The sequence below is a fragment of the Erythrolamprus reginae genome, chromosome Z, assembly GCF_031021105.1.
Source record: "Erythrolamprus reginae isolate rEryReg1 chromosome Z, rEryReg1.hap1, whole genome shotgun sequence".
In the NCBI taxonomy this organism is placed as follows: Eukaryota; Metazoa; Chordata; class Lepidosauria; order Squamata; family Dipsadidae; genus Erythrolamprus; species Erythrolamprus reginae.
In genome coordinates, this window is record NC_091963.1 from 99546962 (window position 1) to 99569953 (window position 22992).

General features: G+C 38.5%; 1 protein-coding gene across 2 annotated transcripts in view; it reads left to right on the forward strand.

The window, feature by feature from the left end:
- The first annotated feature begins 5325 nt into the window (after nt 1-5325).
- ITGA2B (integrin subunit alpha 2b) overlaps nt 5326-22992 on the forward strand; it is a 79079-nt gene continuing 61412 nt past the window's right edge. For both annotated transcript variants that reach the window (XM_070727976.1, XM_070727977.1), the window contains exons 1-3: nt 5326-5522; nt 11470-11600; nt 22160-22257. In XM_070727976.1, coding sequence (XP_070584077.1) covers nt 5326-5522; nt 11470-11600; nt 22160-22257 — 426 coding nt within the window. The remainder of the gene's footprint in view (nt 5523-11469; nt 11601-22159; nt 22258-22992) is intronic.

Below are 22992 nucleotides of genomic sequence, written 5' to 3' on the forward strand. Positions count from 1 at the left end.
TTCTACTAGAGAAAATTTGATAAAATTTGGAATAAAGTAAGGAGCAGTGATAGGAACTTTTTTGTACCATAGCTAATGAATTCCAGTGACTATAGTGACATATCTTGGAACATCTGTGAAGCCTGTGATGAATTGGTCTTTACTGCATCCTCTTGTCAGGAGCCAGGCTGCTATTTGGAGAGAAGTAACTCATTGGATGGGTAAAAAAGAAAGTCCAAATGACTTTCAAATCAGGAGGAAAGGTGTGTCCCACAGAAAAATCTCAAAAGTCTAATAATTTTGGGGGAGACGTAAGTCTTCGCAGCAACAAAGTTTCTATATAGAGGTGTGTGACTGTGTGTGTGTGTGTGTGTGCGCGTGCGCGCTTGCTTTGGTGTGTGTATCTACACACGCTTTTGTTTATGTTAAGGCTGTTGTTTAAATGTGTGCCTTTACTGTATATGCTTTGGAAAGATTCTGAGTGGTGTGTTTTTATTTGGATTCCTTCCAAACTAAGGAAGTTATAGATTACCTGATTTAACAGCTGTCCCTTTTAATATAGAGAATGTCTGCTTTTAAAAGAGACATAATTTGTTACATTTAATTCTTCTACTTCATCTCTGGTGGGGGGGAAAGAAGGCGAGAAAAGAAAGTGAGCGTTCTGTAAAGCCTTGGCTATTTATAATATAACTGTCCAACTACTGCTAATGTTGATCATGAAAAATGGCTTCCACTCCAAAACTTCCAATATAACCACTGTTAATTATTTATCTGAATATTGCAGGCTCTAGGCTTCCTCTCCTTTGCTAATTAAAAAAAAATCACTGGAAAAAGCTGTTCCAACCAAGGGACTCAGTATCCAATTGCTTAGATAACTGAGGTTGCAAAATAGTATTACTGTAATTACTAAGTGCGTCATTTCTTTGAGATTAAGATCCAAGATCCAGCATTCCAGTGGGGCATAAGAGGAAACTGGACTTCTGCAAGAACTGTTCCAACAAAGAACACACTCTTATTTCAATATCAGCAGGCTATATTAAATTTTGTCACATAAACTCTGTGTGTGTGTGTGTGAGTGTGTGTGTGTGCGCATTATATGCATGTATGTGTGATTATATATCACATATGTGCTATAAAAATGAGGAAAATAAACTTTATAATTAACTAGTAGCCGGGGAGAGGTGGGGAGTGTATATTCTTGTTTCCAAAGAAGCAGAAGGAAGTTGCTAGTTCTCATATTGTCATGCCCAAATTTAAGCAGACAGGTGTCCTATAAACCTGGCACAGTACATTACATATGGTTTATCTACGCATATGTGAACTGCATATTGCATGTGCAGTAACGTTCATTCTGATACTTTGAAGCATGTAAAATAAAACATAAAATATTTGGGTATAAAATACCATTCACACTGATGTTGCAATATACCAGTGTTTCCCAACCTTGGCCACTTGAAGATACCTGGACTTCAACTCCCAGAATTCCCCAGCCAGCATTCGCTGGCTAGGGGATTCTGGGAGTTGAAGTCCAAATATCTCCAAGTGGCCAAGGTTGGGAAACACTGCAATATACTATTCAAACATTACTTTTTTAAAAAGCATGGAGACACTTGGAAGATTACAATAGAAGGCTTTTGTTTACCATCTCTTGCACTTTCAGTCTAGAGAAAACACTCAGGTCTACCCAAAGAATTAGTAACTTAAGGCAATGAAGAAAATGACTGTTTCCCTGCAGAAAAATTCAGATACTGTATTAATTAGTTCAGGAGGAGAGAATGGAATTGAAGAGAGTGTGGAGAAGCTGCTATAATTGTCATTCAATTGTCATCTACCAGAAAGGGCAACTCCATTGCCATATGTTACCCTATACTATATGTTACTTCCTAATCCACTTAACAATTGTTTTTGGCATGAGGACATATTTCTAGGCAGAGCTGTAAGCAGCCATTTCAAGAAAAGTTACAGCTTTCATCTAGGTGTTATTCTTGAAATAAAAAGTGCTTTTAATTCACTTTAAAGCATAGTAGCCTCCTATTTTACTCTTTTAATTTTTGGTGTTTTTTTTTAAAAAGGTGGAATTTGACACGCCCCAAGAAAATATGAGTATGTCCCCAGCTGCTGTTAGCACAATAAACTCCTGGCTACCCAGAAGGGATTATGGTTTTATACTAATTTGTAGAAAATACTCCATGCATAGAATGTTTATAGGCCTGTGTCGTCAAACTTGGACCAATGAATATCCACAAGCAGCCAACCTGAACCTATTAAGACATTTCAGGCCCATCACCAGCATTAAGAATAAAATAACTAGCACTGACACCTGGGCTAATGCTAATGTAAAGGAAAAAGTATTGTGGGTTGTCAAGATTGAAAACACTAGTCTTGAGGAATTTCATTTTTAATTATACATTTTAAAAGGGAATCTTCTAGTCAGTATAGGGCTTTGTGATAAGGCCCATGCTGGTTTCTCCATGCATAGTGGAGTAACTGCACTAAGTTGATAACAAGGCCCTGTTCATGTATGAAAAGCAGGAATAGTTCCCATCCCAACAGATAAGGCTACAAAGTCAATTTTACAATTCTTTTTGTCCTGCAAACCTAATCGAGCCATAGTTTCAGACGAGAGAACCATTTTGTATGTTTAAAAGAATTGTTGTCAGTTAATTCAGATTTTGAAAACTGATGTTCAAATTAAAAGTCCTATCTCAGAACTCTTGATGTCCTTTTCATGTCCTGTGTTGTATAGCGAAGACCTTATGTTTGAAAACCACAGCCTAGACTGTTTGATCCTTATTACTAAAGGCTGTCATAGTAATGCCAGATCTATTATTCTATTTACTTTATTAACTGATTAAAGGCTTAATATATATATTGCAAATCTGATTAAACATACACTTCCTTATTTTCATCACATTTGCTTTTGACTAAAGGCTGTAGTCATTTCAATTGGCGCTCTTCAAGTTAAGGTAATGTACTCTTAAATTTGATGCCACTTGCAGTCTTTATATGCGATACACTCTTACTATATAAGATTGCATCATAACCTAGTACTAACAAGATTTCATTGTTTTAAAAATGTAACTTGAAAAACATATAGTATTTTTAAATATTACAAATAATACAGATAATTAAAATACCTCTTATATTCAACAGAAACCTGGGGCTCAAACTAATTTCTAGAACCCAGTTGAAGTGAATTAAATGAGTTCATCAGATGGCAATTTAACAGCAAATGCAAAATAAATACAGGATGGTATATGTATTGTTCTTGTCAATAAATATGCCTTGGGACTCTAGTGATGATCTGTTGAAGACACATTATTGTTAACTGTTCTATATATTCTTCCCCTAAAGTACAAGAAATTATTTGGTGTTATCCTTCCTCTGCCTAACTTGATTTGTAATTTGTAATTCCTGTAGGTAGACGACAAATATTTTTTTAAAGTTTGTAATGATTAGAGAGTTTTGACCTAATGCAATGGCTATGATCTCCTGCACGCAAGTCTTGTGCCAAATGACAGGTTTTATCTGCCACAGTGTGGTTTATTTTAAAATGTGAAATTCAATAGCTACATCTAAGCTTTTATTTAAAAATGTATTACTAGCCTGGCAAATTGGTAAAAAATTGCTTGACAGACCAGTGCCTGACATAATTGTATGCAGGAAAGGCAATAAATAATTGTTTAGTGGCTAAGCTGGTGGTGTTCATCTCAGGAAAAACACTATACATACATACATACATGCACACATACAGTATTTGTTTTATATCCCTTATATCTAGTCTGTTTGATTGGAATAACTTATAAATCAAGTGAATAAAAATAACAATTTTACAAATAATTTTTAATTATTATAACAAGCATGCTTGGTGCTGATGTTGATAACGACTTCCTGAAGGTTGATAACAGTCCTGCTCTTTCCGTAGAAAGGAAATTAATAGAGGCTGGCTGATGACTTTTTAAAAAAGAAGCCCTCTTAGTGAATTGTAATTTGTGATATAAATTGCATTTCATGGGAGTCTTGAGGAGAAACTATTCTATTTATAAGGATGACACTTTTTCCTCTTAACATCTTACATAAGGATCTATCAGAAACCCAACATCTGCTGGGGGGGGGTTACTCTATGGAGAGTGAGTTTGTAACATCTCCGCAAAACAGAAAAAAAACCCTATCAAATCTACCTATTCATGTAGTCAACATATATTAGAATTAGGAAATTCATCACAAGGGCTTTGTAAAATACCCCACAAAGTATACTAAAATATTTCTAATTTTTAATTCTATTTGAGTGAAAGTGAGAAAAAGCTTTCACCATGGAATTGATGTTACCTAAGATACTTTAATAGTTGTCTCTGCAGGACTTCCCCAACTCTTCTGCAACCCTCTTGAGAAGCGGCAGTAAGAAGATAAAGGGGAGGTGGTTGGTTTATATATGCTTGGTTAAGCATCACTGGCACAAACTTCAAGCTGGCAGGATGGAGCCTTCTATCTTCAGCCACCACCATCATCCCAAATTGTACATTTTTCCGTCATCTTCATTCTTCAGATTAGTTCAGTTTATCATTTCCTCCTGTAATAAACAGTTTTGTCAGCCAATATTGCTTACAATTAATTTTGAATTATTTGAATTTTTTTCCTTACCTAAGATTACCTGAGTTTCCTGGCCAGAATATTAACACATCTCCCCGAACCCATTTTTCATTTATTAAAAAGTTTCTTTTCCTGAGAAAAGTCTGTACTTCCTTGTTTCTGCTAATTTATCTGTTAAAAGATAAATTAGTGTGTGTCTATAAAAAATGGTTGGTACAGTGATGAGGCATCAGGTTAGATATTGGGAAACTAGACATCCTTAGGCAGTAACATACAAAACTGGATTAACTTAAATCACTAACTTTCTCAGCCTGGGAAGGAGGCAATGGCAAAATCCTTGCCAAAAAACCCTGAAGGGACTTGTTCAGGCAGTCACCAGGAGTCACAGGGATGACTTTAAGCTCCTCAGTTCCAAACTTTCAGCAATTACCTATTTTAGTTCCCATCCAACCATTCAATGTATGAAAACCCCATAATTGCAATATGAGGGTTAATGATGCTTCCTCGCAACTGTTCTTGGGCCCTAATAGACGTTTGCTTCAGCTTGTTTCAAGGGCAAGCATTCCATCCTCATGTTTTATTGTTAATATTCCCCAGTTTCTGCTGTGGATCTTCTGCAGGATGTCTGATAAATTGATATCTTTAGCTCATGATGGCTTTGTGGAGAGGAAGAAGTTTAGGAAATGTGTCATTGTGGTTATTAGGAGTATGGTAGAATTAGTGTTATCAACAACATAGTAGGTGGAAAGAAAGAATATGAAGAAGATGGTTAAAGGCCGCAGGTCCTTGGATTTGCTGCTCGTCATGGTCTTTCCCTTCCTGGTGGAATTACTATTCCTTTGTCAAAGAGGATGGACCCTCAATTTGAATGCAGATGCCCCCACTCTGTATTCTGGCCCTACTGGAAGTTATTTTGGATTTGCCTTGGACTTCTTCCAGGACAGTAAAGGAAGGTAGGACCATATTGAGTATATAATAGTAGACTGGCATTGTTAACATAACAGGAATTGGGGAATACAGGGCAATCAGTTTCTTGGGACAGATCAGGACAATTTTGTTTTTTATATAAATACTAGAGATACATTCCCAAGCAGAAAACTTCAACCATGTTTTATGCTTTGTAAAAATTTTTGAATATGGGCTTAAAAACTAAGCATTTTTTAAAGATTAAAGTAATTTACACAAATTCCAAGACAATGCTGACTTAATTAAATTAAAGCTGGACATTTACAAAAATAGGACCTCAACAATCCCATGGTAATTATGGATAATCTCCATAATTATCTCTTCCTGATTCTCAACATCCAGTAGCTACATATAATTTGTTTCCTAAGAAGAGTACTTTTCCAGATCAAAAATTTCATTTGAATAAAAATAAAACAATTATTCATTCTTAAACTAGCAACTGAGCAAAGTATTACAACATGCTAAAGTTAAAGAAAATAGAATGCTACTTCATTAATTTATAGATAGTACTTGACTTAAACCAATTGACTTAGTAACCAAAGTTAAACCAACACTGAAATAGTGACTAACAATCAGAAAATTGAAGCATCCTGATTGCTGTTTGCAAACTTCTCAGCTGCCTTCTGACAAATGAAGTCAATGGGGGGGGGGGCAAAAAGATCATAAAATTGGATATGACTCAACTGCCTTGCTTAAGAGTGAAAATTCTGGTCTCAAATGTAAATTCAAGATTGAAAATTAGGCACTGAAATGGAATACCAACAAGTGCTGCTACAGTGGCCAATGCCTCTATTTCAGGATTTTTAAAAACATTTCCACAGAACCTCAAGATTTCATGATAAACGTCCATGAGAGATTAGGTGGGGGAGGAATGAACACAGCTGGTTTTCATCACTAGAGTGGAGATTTAAGGTGGTGGTAAATTAACAAATTCCATAGAAAAACTTTGAAAATACCTGGCCTAACTCACTCATAAAACTATAGGTTTAATCCATGATTCCCTAACAACCTATAATGCTATATTATGGCTTAGTGTTCTCTGTTAACAACTCCATTGCTGTTAGCCAAGTTACATCTCCTAATGTTATTACAATCTATAGGCTTCTTTAGATAAATTAGGTTTGGAAATTATAGGGCCACTACAGCTGGAGTTTGCCTGGTTTGGAAAGGCTGAGTTAGATTTTCCGCCCTCTGCCAGTTCCTGCTTTCCAGAATTACTCAAATATTGAAGGTGACTTGACTATAGTTTAATGCAGTGTTTCCCAACCTTGGTAACTTGAAGATATCTGGATTTCAACTCCCAGAATTCTCCAGCCAGTGAATGCTGGCTGGGGAATTCTGGGAGTTGAAGTCCAAATATCTTCAACTTGCCAAGGTTGGGAAACACTGGTTTAATGGATGTGTAAGAGGAGCCAACCCAACTTCATAATGGCACTGATCCTTTTGTATATATACATATATTTCCTAGAATTGATTGGGAAATTAATTTCTGTTACCTCTTCCAAAAGACTGATCTTTATGTTATGCTATTTATAATGATGCCCATGCAACCTACTTTCTGATCACTGGATACCAAGCAATTCCAGTCAGCACAGCCTTAAGAAGGAAATGCTGATAATATCTAATAGATCTACGTATTTATAATTTATACAGACAACCTAAATATTGTGTGAGGTGTCCATTTAGCAAAAGATTATTAAAAGAGCTCTTTCTGCTTCAGACTCTTCAGTAGATATATTTTTTAATTTAAACTGCTCCCTGCATTACATATGCAATAAACACTCCCCTTGTTCTCTCTATCATATATAGCAGCTATTTGCCTATCATCATCATCATTTGTTTTTATGATGCAGCTGACCTTCTCAGAGAGAAAGCAAAAAGCAAATGCACTAAACATACTTTTAAAAGTTAACATTCATGCCTTGCTTGTAATTTTCAAAGCTACACTAACAAGATCTAAATGAAATAGAAGAAATCCAAATAATCAAATCATACAGTATTATATGACCACACTTGATTAAACATTGCCAATATTGCTAGGATAATTGCAACTAACTGTTCTGGTTTCTGGTAGAACTTTAGCTATTAAAAATAACTTACAGTATTTCATAAACAAAGAAACTCCATTTTTATTCTCTTCACTTCCATATTCAAAATGCAGTTCAGACTAGCACCATAGTTCCCTCTAAGCTTAAAAATCATCATCAACTCAGAGTTTTCCAAACCTGCCCAGAAGCCGAGAGGGAAAGAGTGAGAGGGAAGGAGAGAGAGAGGAAGAGAGAGTAACAGGTAGAAAAAAGAGGAAGGAAAAGAGAAAGAAAAAGAATGGGAGTAAGGAAGAGAGAAAGAAAATCAAAATCTAGTTTGAAACTAGCTCAACTATTTAAGTGGCATTTTGATATTGATAGAGTTGCCCTATTATGAGCTCACTGTTATAGACACACGGTACAGTATTTTATTTTGAAATTCTCTGAGGCAAAACAGGGTGGGTTTTTTGTTTGTTTGTTTGTTTATTTATTTATTATTTCTGTGCCGCCCAGTCCCAAAGGGACTGCCGCTCAGACACTATACTTTTCCGCCCACCCCCCAAAAAAATTAGAGGGAACACTGACTAGTACATTCCTTTTCTCTCATTATCTATCTTAATTACATTCCTCCCAGCCTCCTCCATTTACCAAGATTTATGTACTCACAGCATGATTCAAAAGCAGCAGGAATGACTGTAAAATAACACAGAATGAACTTGCTCGCTCTGGAGCTGGACAGAAACACATTTCATTTTAGCACTACAACATTGAAACTCCACTCTTCTTCCCCCCTGATATACCAAATACATCACTCCAGTATTTAACCCATTCCTCCCCTTAATATCTTTTTCCGAACACCTGTTCCTTGCATTTTTGGACCCTTCTGAATTGAGGATTGACCCAGCAAATGTCTGTTTCTTCCTCACTAGATTCTGGACTCATAGCAACATCCTGTGGCTGGCCTCCCACCTGTTCTAATACCTGTAACCCAGGGTTTACCACTAATTCATAAACACTATCTGTATCAGAGTCCTCAAGCTCTTCATCATCCTCCAACTGACCAGGAGTATGTACAACACTAACTACCATAGGCAGCATAGCAATGTTAACTTTTCTCCAATTTTTACATTGTTCTAAAAGATGAATATAGGAATTATTCTCTGCAGAATGATTCATGCAATGCAACCATGGTTTATTCTAGTTCTAAAAATCAGAACAGATTTAGACATGAAACTAAAGAATCATTAATCTAACAGTACAATCCAAAACATTTGACTAGTTGTTTTTAGGGAAAGCTCATATCTAGGCTATGACACTAAAAATGAACACTGAATCAAAAAGCATAGCTTTAGTCTTGTGAGGTCATGTCTTGAAACAAATATAAAAAACAAAGTAAATATACAGTATGAAAGATTGAGCTGTAATATAATAAGTTTCCAACTTTTCAAGGGCAACACTACTAGGTGAAAGATATATTTCTATTAAGATGGAACTTCATACTCTATTATACACATGCTGCCTTTGGAAATTCTTGATTTTTATGAGGATTTTCAAACAGAATATCTCTTTGTGAAACTAAACATTCTAAGACTGCATTTCCACAATGAGTTGGCTCATAATATGACTCGGCTATCAGAATAGAATAAAATTCTTTATTGGCCAAGGGTGATTGGAAACACAAGGAATTTGTCTTGGTGCGTATGCTTTCAGTATACATAAAAGAAAAGATACATTTGTCAAGTTATTATAGAATGATACAGAAATCTACTGAGAATATAGCCACTGCGCTTTGTAAATCCTATTGAGGAAACCTGCCAATTGTATTTTATTCAATAAATTATATCTGATACAGGAGTCAAGTGACATTAATTGCACTTCTTCTACAACAGTTACTACAGTACAGAAATATCTTCCAACTACTCCATTAAATATTGGTTATACGAGGCTGAAAATTGGAAACACTGAGAACTGTAACCATAGTGTTTTAATATTAATAATGACTTGTGCTCCCATGCTAAATCCCAATGGGGAAGTAGAAATGAAAAATATCTTTTTATTACTTTGTATGGCAAGATTCTGCATATTTTCAACACTTATTCCATCCACTGTTCCAAAACCTTCTTGACCCTGGTCATCACAGCCATTCCTTAGTGTAAAATGCAAACTAGGCCAATAAGTGTCCATAGAGTCTAGATCAACAGCCCCCAACCTTTTTGGCACCAGGGACTGGTTTCATGGGAGACCATTTTTACATGAACTAAGGGGGAGTGGTTTTGGTTTCACTAATTCACCTGCTGCTCATCTCGAATTATGCAGCTAAATCCCTAACAGGCCAAAGACCAGTACTGGTCCATGGATGGGGGCCTCTAGTCTAGATGGCCCACCATCACCCATCATTCTGTGTAATTCACAGAGCCAAATACTCCTGAATCTAGTTTGGAATCTATAATGAATCAGATGCAACAAAAAATATTGGAAATATCAATCATAATGCAGCTGTTTGCGTAAAAAGGCATCTGTAATATGGTAAATTATTTAGCTTTACTAGATAAATGGTCAAAGCAATGGAAACTGCAGTTTAATGTTTCCAAATGTAAAATAAGGCACTTGGGGAAAAGGAATCCTCAATCTGAGTATTGTATTGGCAGTTCTGTGTTAGCAAAAACTTCAGAAGAGAAGGATTTAGGGGTAGTGATTTCTGACAGTCTCAAAATGGGTGAGCAGTGTGGTCGGGCGGTAGAAAAAGTTGGATGCTTGGCTGCATAGTTAGAGGTATAACAAGCAGGAAGAGGGAGATTGTGATCCCGCTATATAGAGCGCTGGTGAGACTACATTTGGAATACTGTGTTCAGTTCTGGAGACCTCACCTACAAAAAGATATTGACAAAATTGAACGGGTCCAAAGACAGGCTACAAGAATGGTGGAAAGTCTTAAGCATAAAATGTATCAGGAAAGACTTCATGAACTCAATCTGTATAGTCTGGAGGACAGAAGGAAAAGGGACATGATCAAAACATTTAAATATGTCAAAGGGTTAAATAAGGTTCAGGAGGGAAGTGTTTTTAATAGGAAAGTGAACGCAAGAACAACAGGACACAATCTGAAGCTAGTTGGGGGAAAGATCAAAAGCAACATGAGAAAATATTATTTTACTATAAGAGTAGTAGATCCTTGGAACAAACTTCCAGCAAACGTGGTTGGTAAATCCACAGTAACTGAATTTAAACATGCCTGGGATAAACATATATCCATCCTAAAATAAAATACAAAAAATAGTATAAGGGCAGACTAGATGGATCATGAGGTCTTTTTCTGCTGTCAGTCTTCTATGTTTCTATGTTTCTAAAAGCATATAGAGCTTATTTAAAAGAAGAGCCATATCTACCAAATTCTTATTTCAACTCATTTTGCATGGTTTATAACCTCATGTTCAAATAAGAGCCGGGGTGGCGCAGCAGGTAGAGTGCTGTACTGCAGGCCACTGAAGCTGACTGAAGATCTGAAGTCAGCGGTTCAAATCTCATCACCGGCTCAAGGTTGACTCAGCCTTCCATCCTTCCGAGGTGGGTAAAATGAGTACACTGGCTGTGTTAAAAAGTGCTATTGCTAACATGTTGTAAGCCGCCCTGAGTCTAAGGAGAAGGGCGGCATAAAAATTGAATAAATAAATAATAAATAAATAAACAAATAAATAAATACATCATAACAACAGAATCTTTTAAGTAAATGATATATATCCTCTATAAGTCTGCTTTTTCTTCAGGAAAATTCATTGCAAACTTAACAAAAGTTTAATGCAGTATAAAATCCTCCAGATATCACAAAAATCCATTTAGATTTATGGTCTTCTAATAATAGATGGTCTTGTCTACCTATTTACAACCCCCCTCCATTTTTCCCCTCTAGCATGAATGTAGTCGTGGGGGCCCCTCGGGCCAACACATCGCAGCCTGATGTCATAGAAGCAGGTGCTGTGTATTTGTGCCCTTGGGAACCTAATGGTAGTAACTGCATCCCTATTGATTTTGATACTAAAGGTGAGTGGCTTTCCAAAATCTGGTCATAAAGATACTATGAGCAATTGCTATCATCTTCAGGAAATGGGAAGGTGGAGGAGGAAACCATTTGAAAGCTTTTGGGGTAGCTAACTTATGAGAAATGAATGAATACATCCTACCTGGGGTAAAATCCAGCAGGTTCTGAAAAACCAGCAGAAATTTTGAGTAGTTTGGTGAACCGGCAAATATCATCTCTGCTGGCCCCAGAGTGGGGTGGGAATGGAGATTTTGTAATATCCTTCCCCTCCCATGCCACCAAGACACACCTACCAAGCCATACCATGTCCGCCAAGCCACGCCCATAGAACCAGTAATTTTAAAAAATGGATTTCACCACTGAGCCTACCTTTTCCCAATGCACCGCTGTGGAGAGTCCAACATGGGTAATACTTCAGCCTTATTGGCAGGGATTGAGTTAAAATTAGCATAATAAATATGTTCCACCCAGTGCCTACCCCAGTAGGTCAGTCTTAAAAACTCAGTCGTAGTGAAGGGACTAGAGTTTTGCCTTTTCCTCACAGGAAAATAATAATAATAAGGATAATAATAATAACATTAAGGATAACAACAACAACAATAGTGTTAATAATAAGAATAGTAATGTATAATTCTTTTCCCCTTTCCTTGTTTTAGGTGAAGAAATCTAAGGAGTGAGATTTGGGCCTCTGCCCTCCCTGGGCAAGACTTGCAACGTGGCTACCCCTCAGGGCCCCTGCTCTCCGAGAGCATTGCCCAGGGGATAGGGTGTTCCTAGGCTGGGTCCCTCATCTCTGAGGCATTCATAACAGGCTTGCCTGCCTGGCTGCAGCTGTCTGGAGGAGCAAATGAGGCCCAATTAGACAGGGGAGAGAGCGGCAAGGAGCATCCTTGAGGCACGCCTGCCAATTCCCAGCTGATGAGGGGAACCTCCATTTGAAGAGATGGGTGCCATCTTGGAAGGCTGTCATTAGGAACCCAAGAGCCTGGCGCACGCCATTTTGATGCACGGGGGGGGGGAGCAGGCTGGCAGTGATGCTGGCAGCATCATAAGGACATCTCCCTGCCTCCCCTGTTGCTAAGAAGGGCATGGCAGAGGCAAACAGTGATAGCCAATGAAAAGAAAGGATTAGTTTTTAGGGGTGTCCAGATCAAACATACACCCCCATTTTATGTTACATTCCATTTGCCTCAGAGTGGTATACAGATATCCTGGCTATTCACTTGCACTGAACCTGGCGTTTAGGCATTGCTTTATTGTTGATTACATTTTTCTCTCGTGAACAGACAGAACTGTAAGTAAGAATGTGTGAACACCCTTCAGAGACATCCTCTGGCACTGGTCCAAATGCCCCTGGGGTTCCCAAACCTCAAGACAAGGGAAACTCTTATAAAACAAAGAATAAGAGCTCTCAATCCTCTACTACCCTAAAGGATGCAGAGCGCCGCATTAAGGCCTTGGAAGCTCAATTGGAAGCTGCCAAGAAGCAGGCTTCAGTTCAATTACCTCAACCTCAGGCCTCTATAACTTACCCAACTCTGGCTCCTCTGCCTTATACATCCCCAAGGGCACTTCCGGAGTTGGTACTCTCTGTCAACAGCAGAGATTTATCACCAGATCAAGCGGGTATTCCAACTGACACTGGCCAGACCTGAAATACCCATGCCCGTCATACAACCATGGTCACAGCTGGGTCAAGGGCTTCAAGGTTTTCAGTACCCCCAGCCATGTTCACACTGTCTGCAGCTGGATTACGTGTGCCTCAAGACCCCTGGCATTCAATAGTAGATATGCAACAAACATTAAAGGAAAATGTACAAAAAATAAAGGTAATAGAAGAGAAGGTGGAAAAGGTAGAAAAGAAGGTAGAAAGGATAGAAGAGAAAAGTGAGATGACAACTAAAATTATGGACCAATCTATTGCACAACTGGAATTAGACCACTCCTCATATAGTTTACGATTTCAAAATATAATCGAAGAGAAAGACGAGAATCTAGGTGAAAAAATGATAGAAATTTTAGCAAAAATCCTACATAAAGATCAACAAGAGATGGAATGGGAAATAGACGAATTATATAGTGTACATACAAACTATGCAAGAAGGTACCATCTACCGTGGGAAGTACATATTAAATTTATCAGACGGATAACTAGAGATGAAATATATAAATGATCCTGCAGCCAATCGTTAGCCTATAGAGGGAAAGAAATAATAATTCTGAAACAAGTGCCACGTAGGATTCGTGAAATCAGAAAACAATATCAATTTCTGGCGAGAAAACTAATCCAGAGGAATGTAATGTTTAGGTGGCTTCTACCTAAAGGGATGATGATATCTTGGAAAGAAAGGAAAGTTAGAATAAACACACTAGAGGAAGCAAGACAATTCTGCGAAGAAAATGATTTACTTTGTGAAAAACAAGTCAGTAAAGAAAGCAGGGGTAGTAAAGAGGAATTGGAGACAACAAGTCGAGAGGAGGAAGAATCACTTGAAGAAAGAGAGAAACTAAGGGTGGAAGGAAGAAGACAGGAACAAAAGGAGGAACAACGGGAGAGAAATCTAAGAGAAACAAGGAACCGGAAATACTACCAATAATTAATGTCAGAAGATATAGGAATAATATCGATCAATGTAAATGGACTCAATAATCCTAATAAAAGAAGATTAATATTTACAAAACTAAAAAAATTAAAAATGGACGTGATTGCTTTGCAAGAATTACACATAAGTAAACAAAATGTAGATCTATTAGAGCACAGGTCCCCAACCGCCGGTCCGCGGACCGGCACCGGGCCGTTGGGGGTTTTCAGCCGGTCCGCGGCGCCAGGGCCCCCTCGGCCTTTCCGCACCACCAGCGGCGCTCCCCCCGCCAGCCAGCCAAGCCCCGCGGCCGCCGGAACCGGCTCCTCGCTCTCCCCCCGCCGCCCGCCGCGTTTGCAGGAGGTGGGGAGGGTTGGGCGGCCCGCCAAGGCCAGGAGGGACGCCGCTGCCCCCCCTTCCCTCTCTCCGCCCGCCGCTGCGCCTCCTTGACGCCGAGAGGAAATGCCGGCAAAGGCTTTCCTCAGCGGAGGCCGGCGAAGGTGATATTGAATGTCGGGGGAGAACGGGCGGCACGCGCTCCCTATCTCCCTGCTAGCCCACTCGGAATATTCAAAATAAGAAAAACCTTTGCCAGCGAAGGCTTTTCTTATTTTGAATATTCCGAGTGGGCTAGCAGGGGGATAGGGAGCGCGTGCAGCCGCTCGTTCTCCCCCGACATTCAATATCACCTTCGCCGGCCCCGCCTCTCCTCCAAACCCCCTTGCTGAGAGCCCGGGGCGAAAGTGCTCTCGCAAAGGTGAGGCAGGCAGGGCGTGCGCGCGTCATCGCTGAGAAGAATGGAGAGAGAACGAGAGTGAGTGAGAGCAACAGACAGCAAGATAGAGAGAAAGTGAGAAAGAGAGAGTGAGAAAGGGGGGGAGAGAAAGAGATAGCAAGAGAGAGAACAAGAGAGAGAAAGAGCGTGAGAAAGAAAACAAGAAAGAGTGAGAGAGAGAGAAAGCAAAAGAGACAGAAAGAAAACAAGAGAGAGAAAGTGAGAAGAAGAGAGAGAAAGAGGGGGAGAGAGAGAGAAAGAGAGAGGGGGGAGAGAGAGAAAGAGAGGGAGAGGGAGAAAGAGAGGGGGAGAGGGGGGAGAGATAGCAAGAGAGGGAGAGAGGGAAAGGGGGAGAGAGGGGGGAGAGAAAGAGAGAGGGAGAGAGAGAAGAGATAAAGGAAGAGGAGAGAAAGAAAGGAAGAGAAAGAAAGAAAGGGATAGAAAGAGAGAGAGTGAGAGATGCTCAGTGAGCCTTTCTTTGAAGTTGCCTTTCTTTCTTTCTCTTTCTTGCTTTCTTTCTTGCTCTTTTTCTTTCTCTCTTTTACCTTCCCTTCCTCTATTTCTTCTTTTCTTTCTCCTTCCTACCTTCTTCCCTTACTCTCCCCTTTCATAAGTTTCCTTGCTTCCTTCCTCTGTTCCTGTCCCTTCCCCCCTTCTTTCTTTCTTTCTTTCTTTCCTTCCTTCCTTCCTTTCCTCCCTCCATTTCTTGCTTTCCTTTTCCTTCCTCCCTTCTTTCCTCCCTCATTCCCTTCTTTCACTCCTTCCTCTCTTACTCTCCCCTTTCACACCTTTCCTTGCTTCCTTTGCACCCTTCTTTTGTTCCTGTCCCTTCCCTCTTTCCTTCCTTCCTTCCCACCCTCCGTCCATTCATTCACCCATTCCTCTCTTGATCACCCCTTTTACGGCGCCGCTGACAGCTAGCTCCCCCCCCCCACCGGGCCATGGAAAACTGGTCTAGCTTAAAGCCGGTCCCTGGTGCAAAAAAGGTTGGGGACCTCTGTATTAGAGAATAAAAAATTAGGGACACTTTATGTTTCCCTAGCGAACAAAAAAAAGGGGGGAATAGCAATATATGTGAAAAAAATGATTAATTCGAAAGAAATATATAAAGATATGGAAGGTAGAATTTTAATAATAGAAATGGAAAAGAATCAGAAACCCCTAACATTAATAGTAATTTAGGCACTGAATGAGAATCAATTTGAATTTTATAAAAAACTACATGAAAAAATTATCGAATTAGATTTGGAAGATATAATTTTGCTAGGAGATTTTAATGCGGTATCAGATAAGAAATTAGATTACAAAGGGAATAGAAATATTTAAAAAAAGAAAAATCTCCCCAAAACCTTTTGGGATATAGTTAAAGAGCTAAATTTGAAAGACTCTTGGAGTGAAAAACATGATAAAGCTAAACAATATACACACTATTCAAATCCACATCAGACTTGGTCTCGTATAGACATGGTATGGGCAACACCACAGATAAATAATGAAATTATAGAAATAGAATCAAATACCTGGGCAGATCATAATCCAATATCACTAATTTGGGGAAAGGAAAATAACAAAAAACAAATAAAATGGATCGTGGATAGAAAAATAATAAAGGAAAAGCAATACATCAAAATGTTAGAGAAAGAACTACAAATATTTTTTGAAATAAACAAAACTGAAGACATTACACCACAAACACTCTGGGATATGACAAAGGCTTATATCCGAGGTCTAACAACATCATGCATGGCAATGAAACATAAACAAAAAAAAAATCAAACAGAAAAAACTGGAACAAGAATTAAAACAAATAGAAACAGAATTACAACTAAATCCGAAAAGTAAAAAAACTAAGGAGAAAAAAGACCAAATTAGACATGCAATTAATCTCTTACACCAGGAAGAAATAGAAGATGAAATTACAGCAGCCAAACAATTATATTTTGAGCAAGCCAACAAAACAGGTAGATGGCTAGCACATAAATTAAGAAAACAAAAAGAAAGAAAAATTATAGACAGACTGGAAGATGAATTAAATAGACCAACTACCTTAGTCGAATTGCAGGCAGTGATAAAACAAAATAATAATAATAAAGCAACAGGCATGGATGGTATACCAGTAGAAACAAGAAATAAAAATATTAGAAAATAATATACTAGAAATCTACAATCAAAAACCCCAAGACGCAAAGATACCCCAAACATGGTCAGAAGCGTTAATAGCACTTATGCCCAAAACAGAAACAGAAAAAGAAAAAATCCATAATTATAGACCCATATGTCTATTAAACACAGACTATAAGATATTTATTACAATTTATGCAACAAGGTTAAAAAAAAAAATTGAACCAATTAATACATCGAGACCAAAATAGTTTTCTCCCCAAGAGGCAAATTAGAGACAATTTGAGGATAATAACAAATGTATTAGAATATTATGAGGAACACCCTGAGAAACAGATGGCATTGGTTTTCCTTGACGCCCAGAAGGCTTTCGATAATGTAAGTTGGAAATTTATGATAACACAATTAGAAATGATGAAATTTGGCCAAAACTTTATAAATTTAATAAACACAATATATTCTGAACAAAATGCTAGAATTATAATTAATGGAGAGCAGACAGAAAAATTTGCAATTGAGAAAGGAGTAAGACAGGGATGTCCTATTTCTCCACTTCTGTTTATATTAACAATGGAAACATTATTAGTAAAAATAAGAGATGAAGAAATAAAAGGCCTAAGAATAAGAAAAGAAATCTACAAAGTCCAAGCCTTCGCAGATGATTTGGTATTTATAATTGAAGAACCATTGAAGACTGCAGCAAAACTGATCAAACAAATTGAAGATTTTTGCGAAGTAGCAGGACTTAAAATAAATAAACAGAAAACAAAAATTATAACTAAAAATTGTACAAAAAAACAAATAAAACATTTGGAACATTACTAATATGCAAGCAGTTTAAAAAGTTAAATACTTGGGAATTTGGCTTACAGCTAAAATGGTGACACTAAAAGAAGATAACTATACAAGTTTAATGAATCAAATTAAAGTGGACCTAAAAAATTTGTGAAATTTACAATTTTCATTAGTAGGTAGAATCAACTCGATTAAAATGAGTGTCCTGCCCAAGCTCCTTTACCTCTTTCAAACAATCCCAATAAATCCAGGTAAAAATTTCTTCAACGAATTGGATAAAATAATATTAAATTATATATGGTTAGGTAAAAAATCAAGAATTAAATTAAAGGCACTATAAGATGTGAAAGAAAGAGGAGATTTGGGACTACCAAATTTTAAATTATATTACTATGCAACATCATTAACATGGATTAAAGAATGGATTATACTAGAGAATAAATGCATACTGACAATAGAAGGTCACGATCTATTATTAGGTTGGCACGCCTATCTCTGGTACGAAAGAGATACACATAAATATTTTAAAAAACATATACTAAGAAATTATCTTATCCAAACATAGAAGATAATAAAAAACAACAACAATATACTAAGGTACCAGAATGGATTTCGCCAATAGAATTAACATATCACCCAAGTTTATTCAGGCCCAAAAATACAATTAGATATAAAGAACTATTAGATCAACAAACAAATATAAAAACAAAGGAAGAATTGGAACAAAATGGCAACTTAATAGATTGGTGGACATATTTACAATTAAAAGATGCATACCAAAAAGATAAAAGGAAACATGGTTTCCAGGTGGGGAGGGGTGATTTGGACAGGACACTCCTAAAAGATGATGAAAAATTAATTGGCAAAATATATAAATTCTTGATTCACTATGAAACAGAAGTGGAAATTGTAAAAGAAAATATGATAAGATGGGGAATGAATTTTGGTTACACAATTGAACTAGAAAAATGGGAACAATTATGGACCAATAATTGGCAGATGACAAAATTGACTGCATTCAAGGAAAACCAACTAAAAATGTTTTACAGGTGGCATCTACCACCGGAAAGACTCAAAAATATTCCCAAAAACTTCCCCATTATGTTGGAAGTGTAAAAAAGAAAGAGGCACATTCTGTCACCAATGGTGGACATGTGTACAAGCAAAAAATTATTGGAATAAAATAACAGATTGACTAAAAGAAATAACAAAGGAAAAATTTGGGGGGGGGAAACAGAATTAATTTTTTTTTTGGTATTTTTAATTAAAAAATGAAAAAAGAGGTAAGATATTTAGCTATACACATATTAACAGCTGCTAGGATAGCATATGCCCAGAAATGGAAAATAGACAAAACATCAGAAGAAAATATAGTAATTAAAAAAATATTGGACTGTGCGGAGATGGACAGGATGTCCAGAAAATTAGAGGGAAAAGAAGATTCATATTATTATAAAATATGGGGGAAGTTCTACGATTGGCTAAAGGAAAGAACAACGAAGAAATAATTAAAATTCAAGCAAAGCAACACATCAAATAAAAGAATTAATACTAAGTGAAAAAGGAAAATTCTCTGATCGAACATTCAAAAAAAGAAGTGGGGAAGCCTTCGTTTCCCAAATGTTGTATGTATATGTTTTTTTATGTCTTTCTTTTCTGTTATATTTGAAAAAAAACCAAAAAAAAACCCCCAGAGGACAAGAGGGCAGAAAAACTCATGTAAAATACACCAAATGGCTTCTTGGGCCTTGAGGTCATTGTCTGTGGCTTCCTTTTTCAATAGAGTCTATATACTATGGTTACAGGATATGCAGGCCAAACTGGGCCCAGAAGAGGGGAGACTCAGGCAAGATATCAGTAAATTGATTATGGCTTCCGTGTTCTCGGCAGATGCAACCCCATGTCGCAAAGTTTGCTTCCAGAGCCATGGCCACCACGTTATCATCCCATCAGCTTCTATGGCTGTGTACCTGGCAAGCTGACATAAAATCCAAATGGCAATTGGCACCTGCCCCCTTTCAAGGCACTAAGCTACTTGAAGAATCTTTAGATTCGGTCCTCATTGAGGACAAGGACAAACATAAGGTCCTGCCTTGGTCATCCAGATGTCCAGACAGGCACCAAGCTCCCTATTTTTGACCCCATCCATTTCAGCACGACTCCTCCTTGGCGGCACCTTTGGCCTCTAGGGCATATATGCAGGGAGAATATAGTGGATGAGCCTTCCGGCCCTACAGGGGTAGATACAACGATTGTTCCAGACAATTTAACCTTCCCTCCCACGTGCCTGATTCTGAAGGTAATCAAAAAATTGATCTTGGAAAGAGCGGATGTCATCTTGGTGGCCCCCTATTGGCCTCGGCGCCTATGGTTCGGGGACCTCATGGACTTGATGGTCTCCTCCCCGTGGCGTATCTCGAGCCATCGGGTCTCCCTCAGCCAGGGGTCGGTGTTACACCCAGACCCCCAGTGGTTGAACCTAGCCGTCTGGCATTTGAGGGGGATCGCATGAGGCAGGCTGCTATTCCGGACATGATAATCTCCATAATTCAGGCTGCATGTCGTCCAGCCACCACCAGAATTTATCAGACCACTTGGATGGCCTATTGTAAATTCTGTAACACCATACAAGCAGATCCACACTCTCCATCTGTAGTGAATCTTCTGTCTTTCCTGCAAACCGGTCTTGACAAAGGGCTTGCTCCCAATATGTTACAGAGGCAGGTAGCGGCTCTTTCCACCATACTCAAATGGGACCCGTGGTGGTCTATGTCACAACACCTGTGGGTCAGAGACTTCTTTAGAGGGGCATCCAACTTTTGCAACAGTGCAACACAGGTATCCCACATGGGATCTTCCACTGGTGTTACAGGCACTAACGGAACCCCCATTTGAGCCGTTAAGACACATTCCTCTGAGACGCATTACCTTTAAGACGGCCTTCTTGGTGGCCATTACGTCCGCCAGTAGGGGTCTGAGCTGTTGGCGTTGTCTGTTTGTCCAGATCTCTGTATCTTTCAACCAGACAGAGTAGTGTTACGTTTGGATCCGGCCTTTCTGCTGAATGTCAACTCTGTTTTCCATCAATCCCAAGATCTGATCCTTCTGGACTTTAGCCCGCATGGTTCCCATCCGCTGGAGCTACGCTGGCATAAACTCGATGTCAGGTGAGCTCTAAAGATCTCCATACGCAGGACTGAAGCCCTTTTCATTTCCTTTCTACCATCATCCTTGGGGGGTAAAGTATCACCTCAAACAATTAGTAGATGGATGAGGTCCTGCATAACCATAGCGTATGAGACTCAATCCCTGCCTGTCCCATCTGGAATCATGGCTCACTCCACGAGGGGTGTGGTGACATCTGCAGCATGGACTACGCAGACCTCTCTAGATGACATTTGCCGGGTGGCTACCTGGACCGTCCCAGATACTTTCATCAAACATTACCGACTGGACTTGTTTAGGTCCACAGAAGTGGCTTTTGGTCGAAGAGTGCTGCAATGGGTGTGCAAAACTCATGCGCCCCTGGTCCAGCCTGTTCCCGCCCTGTCTTCTTAGCTTGGGTATATCCCATGTTGGACTCTCTGCAGCAGTGCATTGGAGAAAGACCGTTGAACTTACCTGAATGGTCTTCTAGATGCACTGCAAGGAGAGTCCAAACCCACCCGGCCATTTGGCCCAGGGGCACAGTTTCTTGGTTGTTAAATTGTTTAATAAAGAGTTATTTGTATTTTCACTACTTCGTTTTTTTCTTTGACTGACCTACTGGGGTAGGCACTGCGTGGGACATATTTATTATGCTAATTCAGTCCCTGCCAATAAGGCTGAAGTATTACCCATGTTGGACTCTCCTTGCAGTGCATCGACCGTTCAGGTAAGTTCAACGGTCCTTTTTTACTCGTGGCCTGAGATTCTATGTGGCCTTTGCTTTAATTTTAAAAACCATATCCAAAGGTTCAGTTGACCTGTGGCTTCACTACCTTGATGTCCAAAGGGGAGCAAGAAGAAGTGTAAGAAAGTATGTTGGGGAAAGAAGAGAGAAAGAGATAATGGAGACAAGGATAAGGAAGTTGCAGAAGAAATGAGATAAAATGGAGAGTCCTACTCATTTTCACTAGTATTGATTATGCTCAGTGCCAGCATATTGATCTGTAAAAGATTAGGAAATATAATTTTAGCTAAATAGTAAAAGATCCATAGCTCAGAAATTATTTGAGTGCAGTCTAATGTTTACTGTGTTTATCTTCTTTAATTATTTGTATTTTGTCCCTGCCACCATGCTACACAGGTGATCAAGTGGCAAAACTTGGTATCATTACTGTGAAAACCTTCAAGTCTAAACAGTGGTTTGGAGCATCTGTAAACACCTGGAAACAAAGTATCATGGTGAGTTCTGGTTTCTGATTCTATCTAAGAAACTTTAAAATAGATGAAATACTGTTTAGCAAAGGCTGAACATTTAGCCAAATAATTTCAGATTTCATTTTGACAAGCCACTTTGAAAATATTGCCGCTCAGTTATTATAGCTCAATTTAAAGAAAGCCATTTCTTTAAGGACAAAATCAATTAAAATACTTTGTTAACAAGAAATTATAATGCGATTAGCACAATGACATTTGGGATTTCAAAAAAAGAACCAAATTCATTGGAATTGCTTTGCTTCTCTAGTTATTACTTTGAAACATTAAATTAAGGCCGTATTTGTACAAATTTCTGCATCTATGGTTTATTTTCAAGAGGCATTCTGAAAGAAATTCTCCAGTGAAGTTTTGTGCGAGTGCTGTTGGACTCTCATCCATTTGTACACTCCTAATTTTCTAACCAGAAGTGAGAAATCTTTTTTTTTTTTTGATCTACAGAAAGACAAGGAATGTGTGGTCCTCTGGATGTTTTTGGATTCCAAATACCCTGATTTCCTAAAAAATAAGATCTATCCTGAAAACAAGCCCCAGCATGTTTTCATATAAGCCCTACCACCAAAATAAGCCCTACTTAAGAGCCTGTGCAGCCGGCTGGCCACCCATTCCATCTGGTTGCTTGTGGCGCTATGGCCATGGTGGGATGATGGTAGAGCTGCCCCATGTGCCCTACACTGGCTTACCTTGGGGCCTGTGCAGCAG